General features: G+C 39.3%; 1 protein-coding gene across 1 annotated transcript; it reads left to right on the top strand.

Moving 5' to 3' along the window:
• Positions 1-286: 286 nt before the first annotated feature.
• Positions 287-5,902, top strand: LOC122332505 (ceramide transfer protein-like). The gene is made up of 10 exons (XM_043229823.1): positions 287-675; positions 749-835; positions 1,894-1,986; positions 2,104-2,184; positions 3,403-3,498; positions 3,946-4,078; positions 5,083-5,153; positions 5,242-5,370; positions 5,543-5,672; positions 5,767-5,902. The coding sequence occupies exons 1-10, from the start codon at positions 586-588 to the stop codon at positions 5,892-5,894; spliced, it is 1,038 nt and encodes a 345-aa protein (XP_043085758.1). The 5' UTR covers positions 287-585; the 3' UTR covers positions 5,895-5,902.
• Positions 5,903-5,971: the final 69 nt, after the last annotated feature.

The raw sequence follows: 5,971 nt of genomic DNA on the forward strand, positions 1-5,971 counted from the left end.
AATATTTTGAATAATCTTTTTGTATTTTCAAATACAATATGTCATCCTATATAAATAATACATTTTAAAAACTTCAACTAAAACGAAGAACAGAAAATATAGTTATTACACTAATGGAAGAAACTAGAAAAAACTGATATATTTTTGCCGGTAAGAATGGTTTGCATGGCACCAGCGCGACAGTTATTATTTTTCATTAAACATTTTTTTTAATGCATCGTACGGTAGTTAAAATAGCGTGAAATAGTAGTGAAATAGCGCTATATTTAAATCAGCTGTGAATAACTGCTTCACCAGAGAAGTTCCTCCAGCGGTTTTAATGAATGTGGAGCGTGTGATACAGAGGTGGAGCTCGGTCCGTCTGCCGATGTGTCGCAGTCAGCAGCATTGAGCACAATACCGACACATACAATCAGAGCCAGAACACGGGCGTCTTGCTTCTGTCTGAACAATGGAGCTCTTCAGAGCAGTCCTGCGCGGTTACGCTCTCTTGCTCTGCCCAGATCACGCCGAGACATTAAACATCACGGCGGCAGAGCGTTTAGTCAGCTGAAGCCGTTCCCTCTCTCTCGCTTTCTACAGGAGATGGAGAAGAGGAGGAGGGTGGAGGAGGCGTATAAATCGGCCCTGTCCGAGCTGAAGAAGAAGTCTCATTTTGGAGGGCCGGATTACGAGGTGAGTCGGCTTTTCTGTGAAGTAGGCAGAGCTGTGAAGCGTATGGAGATGTTCATCTCGTTCTGTCCATCAGGAGGGTCCAAACAGCCTGATCAATGAAGACGAGTTCTTTGACGCTGTGGAGGCCGCTCTGGACCGGCAGGACAAAATAGAAGAACAGGTGAGTAAATACAGACATTCAGAGGCTTAAAATGATCTCGAAGACCACTTTAATCAGAGCGTGCAAAACTAATCATGCTACTGTATAATGTGCTTAAAATGCTAGGCCTTAGATGTGAAATATTGACTTGAAGCCACATTTAAATTTAATATATATTATGTTTTTTTTATTCATGAAATTAATACAATTTAACAACACGTACGTGTTTATAGTTTTCTAATGTTGTTGGACTGTCACATGAGTGAATCTTTTCAATTAAATTACATTAATATTCTAAATATATGAACCATTTAAATTATTATTCACTTTAACTCTAATCATAAAAATAAGGGTATACACGTATTACTGTTGTAAAATAAATAAAACGCTCAATTTGACAAGTTGCAACGCTAATATTTATGTCTTCCATTATTCACTTTTAAACACTGAAACTTTTATGAAATGCTCTACATTTATTTCATGATTTGATTGATGTGATTTCTGCATGTTCTACAGGCTTATTTAGAGCTTGTTTTTAGTCCACACTAAATACAAAACATCTTTTTATAGATAGAGATTTTGCCAATCACACAATAATAATTTTTTTATTGCCTTTCTTAGACTATTATTGCATGAGCAAAGTCTAATATTGACTCGCCTATAATTCATATGTGTTGAGATATTAGTATAAATGAGTTATATTAGCATTAGAATCAAATTAAATGCATACGTGTGTAATTATTTTTTTGTATTCGAATGCATGTCTCAGCCTTTTTATATTGCTTGTGAAACTCTGCAGGTAATGGGACGCATTAACCTCGTGTTTTGATGCCATGAATAAAAGCATCTGCTAAATGCATGAATGTAAATTGAACGTTTTTAAAAATGTAAAGCAAACATCTAAAAATAATAATAAATAAAAGCAGTTTATAGTCTGCATATTATCTTAACGCATCCTCACTCTTACCGAGCAACCGATAACATTTCAACATTTCACTTTCCAGTCAAAAGCCAACGGAGAAAATCGCTCTGAAATGCATCGTTGCTGAAGTATTTTTTTTCCGTGTGTGTTTTCGTAGACTCAGTGTGAGAAGAGCAGGATACAGAGGAGCAGTTCAGTGCCTTCAGGAGACATCTTCTCCAGCGTCGGCTCTCACCGGTTCGCCGAGAAGGTGAGCTCATTCTTCTCATCGTGATCGTCTCTTCTCGTGTCCTTGCTCTTGGTCTCTTTGGGGGTTTTTTTTCCTCCTGATGAAGCTGCGTTTCTCTCTTGTCCCTCACCCGTGTAGCCCCCCTCTCGTCCTTCCTCTCCCTCGTCTTCTGCTGTAGCCTTCGCTCCTTCGCTCCACGAGCACAGATTCAGTGCTGAGGTAACGGCGCCCTCATGCACACTCGACCAACACGTCTCGAATGCCTTCGCAAACATTGCACCTATGCATGCGCACTGGCTGTTTCAAACCCTAATGTGCTGCCTACTTAGTCAGCAGGACTTCCTGAGCATCAATCCAGACATTTTAATGTGTCCTGCATTAAAGGATACCAGGAAACATTTTTATTCAAACTACATTTCGGGAGAAAAACAATACTTTAATTACGTGTAATTAATACGTGTCAGTTTCTCATTTGTACAAGCTGAATTAATAATCGTAAATAATTATATAGATACTTATTTGTTGTTTATGTGTAAAATTACATTAAATTATTGCACACGATTGATTAAAAGTGTTGCAATTGAGACTTTTTTTTAATCTTATTTTTGTAGAATTTGCTGTAAATATAGCCTTTGATGTAGGCATGGTATAAAATTTAAATAAGTAATATTTTGGGCGTCACTTAAAAAGGTCTTGATTTTTATAATTCTGCAGATTTTGGAGGGGAAAAAAAGCATCTCAGCTAAATATACAAATGTAAATATTTTTAGCTTTTCAAGAACTTCGAGCATATTAATGAATAATGCTAGCGTTTCTGGGCGTTGTTTTAATGTGGGTATAATGGTATTGCTAATGCTCAAAATTGCAGTCCGTCAAAGGAGTCCATTGGGTTTGAAAACACTCATTTAATTGGTCAGTTTGTGCGATGGACAAACACATAAGATTTAAACAGCACATTAAAAGCACACAGTCTGTGCTTTGTGTTTGCCTTTTACATTTGCAGCTAATAATGCTTTTATTGCTTTTTAATACGATAATTTGCATGTTTAATAGCTTTTTAGGTCGCATTGTAATCGAAATGCATATAATTTGCTTTAATTCATATTCCTGTTCTTATTATTTATTCATCTGTACGTGTTTGTATTATGTTAATAAGGCAGTGATTAAATGGCAATTAAATAAATAGTCAGTAGTTTAATGCTGAATAATGTAAGTTTAGGGAGTAATATGAAAGCTTGTTTGCTTTGGGGTATGAGGAGGAAGAGCTTGAGCTCAGAAAAGTGTGTGCTGGGGATGTTTTTGTTTCACTTCGAAATACAGAAGTAATCCAACATTAACAGAAGAGCGCCGTGTAGTTCTCGCACGCAGTGTTACTAATGTACATCCTCTTAAATGTGAGGGCATGACCTCTGACCCTCTGTGCTGTGTTTTGGGCAGGTGGAGGAGATGGTTCAGAATCACATGACCTACTCGCTGCAGGACGTGGGCGGAGACGCTAACTGGCAGCTGGTGGTGGAAGAGGGAGAGATGAAGGTGAGCTGCAACTAACGTCTGTAATATGTTATTTTGATCTGATGTGTGTTCTTTAGTAAACGGGCTCACTCTGTGTGTGTGTGTGTGTGTGTGTGTGTGTGTGCGTCTCTGTTCGTCTCTGTGTGTGTGTGTGTGTCTCTGTGTGTGTGTGTGTGTGCGTCTCTGTTCGTCTCTGTGTGTGTGTGTGTGTTCGTCTCTGTGTGTGTGTGCGTCTCTGTTCGTCTCTGCGTGTGTGTGTGTGTGTGTGTGCGTCTCTGTTCGTCTCTGCGTGTCTCTGTGTGTGTGTGCGTGTCTGTGTGCGTGTGTGTGTGCGTCTCTGTTCGTCTCTGCGTGTCTCTGTGTGTGTGTGCGCGTCTCTGTTCATCTGTGTGTGCGCGTCTCTGTGTGTGTGTGTGCGCGTCTCTGTCTGTGTCTGTGTGTGTGTGTGTGTGTGTGTGTGTCTTTCAGGTGTACCGGCGCGAGGTGGAGGAGAATGGGATCGTGCTGGACCCTCTGAAGGCCACACACTCTGTCAAAGGGGTCACGGGTCACGAGGTGTGCCACTACTTCTGGGACACGGATGTCCGTAACGACTGGGAGAGTGAGTGCACACACACACACACACACACACACACACACACAGAACATAACAGATATAAAAGATTAAAGTTATTGCTCAATCAGTCAGTTATGCAGCATTCTGTTTTGGTTTTTCCCCCTGAGATCCACTTATAAGTTTTGTTGGCATGATCAGTACCGAGTCAGCTTATTAATTACTTATTAATCCACATTTTGGCATTTGAATATATGATTAAATATTTAAGTAAATTGAACAAATCTTAAAAGCATACATCATCATATTAATGTTAATTATATGAGCTCAGTATGATTTTGATTCTGCGCTTATTTGATCAAAACTATAGTAGAACGAATAATATTGAGAGAATTTATTGCAATAAAAATAATATTAAAATGTAATTTATTCCTGTGATGAAAAGCTGAGTTTTCTGAAGGGGTTGCTTTGAGTTGTGATCATGTGGAAGAGTGTTTTTATATACTGTTTAATATATTATTATATTTTTAATTCATTTTTTATTTAGCTTTAAATTATACTTTCAGTCTTTATTGTGTTTATTTGTTATTTTATGTGCATGTTTTTTTTTTGTTTTTTTTTTAAAGATTTCATTTAAATTCTTTTTTTTGTGTGTATTTTATTTAACATATTTCCACACATTTTAGTGCTTAAACTTAAATTTCTTTAAAATGGTTCACATTTTTTTTAATTTTTACAAATTTTTAGAGTAACATTTTACTTAACCCTGGTATGTAGTTAAACATATAATCATAAATCAGTTTTGTTTGTATGACAGTACATATATAATCTAATAAAGATATTTTATCATCAGTAATGGCTCATATTCAATCAGTTTCAATTCAGTTGCTTTAATACAGTAACCTACCAGAACACTTTCATTCACTGGAGAATTCAGCCGTGCCTCCTAATGATCACTGACACAATCGATAGTGGTGCATCATGGGTAGAATTACTCATCATTGTCTAGTACCTCTGTTTCAGCTCTTTTTTTTTCTCTCTCTCGTCTCCAGCTACTGTGGAAAACTTCAACATTGTGGAAACGCTGTCCGATAACGCCGTCATCATCTACCAGACTCACAAGGTGAGGGGAGCGCAGGCCCTCTCCAGGGCACTTCTTCTCGGTGATTTGATTGGCTGTGACGGAGTGTGTTGTGTTGTGCTCCGTGTAGAGAGTGTGGCCGGCGTCCCAGAGAGACGTCTTGTACCTGTCTGCCATCCGGAAGATTCTAGCCAATAACGAGAACGATCCAGACACGTGGCTCGTCTGCAACTTCTCGGTCGAGCACGAGAATGCCCAGGTGAGTCTGGTTTCCATGGCAACTGCTGAGTCAGTCTGCATCAGCAGCAGTTCAGCGAGTTCAGTGCAGCATCCGTGGATCAATTTTAACTTGTGTGTGTGTGTGTGTGTGTGTGTGTGTGTGTGTGTGTGTGTGTGTCTCACTGTTTTTCTTGATTTTTATCCTCGTGCAGCCAAACAACAGATGCGTTCGTGCTAAAATCAACATTGCGATGATCTGCCAGACGCTGGTCAGTCCACCAGAGGGAGACAAGGAGATCAGCAGAGACAACATCCTGTGCAAAATCACATACGTGGCCAACGGTTAGAGGAACCGCTCTCTCCCTCACAGCTGACTGAAGTGATTCATATATTCACACATTAAATATTAATGTTTGTTTGTTTGTTGTGGCCTCAGTGAATCCTGGCGGCTGGGCCCCTGCGTCCGTCCTGAGGGCCGTCGCTAAGAGAGAATATCCCAAATTCCTCAAACGCTTCACTTCCTACGTCCAGGAGAAGACCGCTGGAAAGCCCATCCTCTTCTGAGCAGGTACATCTCATGACTTTACGTGTGTGTGTGTGTGTGTGTGTATGTATGTGTGTGTATGTATATATATATATAT

The sequence above is a fragment of the Puntigrus tetrazona genome, unplaced genomic scaffold (assembly GCF_018831695.1).
Source record: "Puntigrus tetrazona isolate hp1 unplaced genomic scaffold, ASM1883169v1 S000000102, whole genome shotgun sequence".
NCBI classification, from domain to species: domain Eukaryota; kingdom Metazoa; phylum Chordata; class Actinopteri; order Cypriniformes; family Cyprinidae; genus Puntigrus; species Puntigrus tetrazona.

Excerpts from the sequence above, each read along its gene's own strand:
- LOC122332505 (XM_043229823.1), top strand. The coding sequence starts at position 586 with ATGGAGAAGAGGAGGAGGGTGGAGGAGGCGTATAAATCGGCCCTGTCC. Across the intron at positions 2,185-3,402 it reads AGCACAGATTCAGTGCTGAG|GTGGAGGAGATGGTTCAGAA; the intron begins GTAACGGCGCCC and ends TGTTTTGGGCAG. Across the intron at positions 5,673-5,766 it reads AATCACATACGTGGCCAACG|TGAATCCTGGCGGCTGGGCC; the intron begins GTTAGAGGAACC and ends TTGTGGCCTCAG.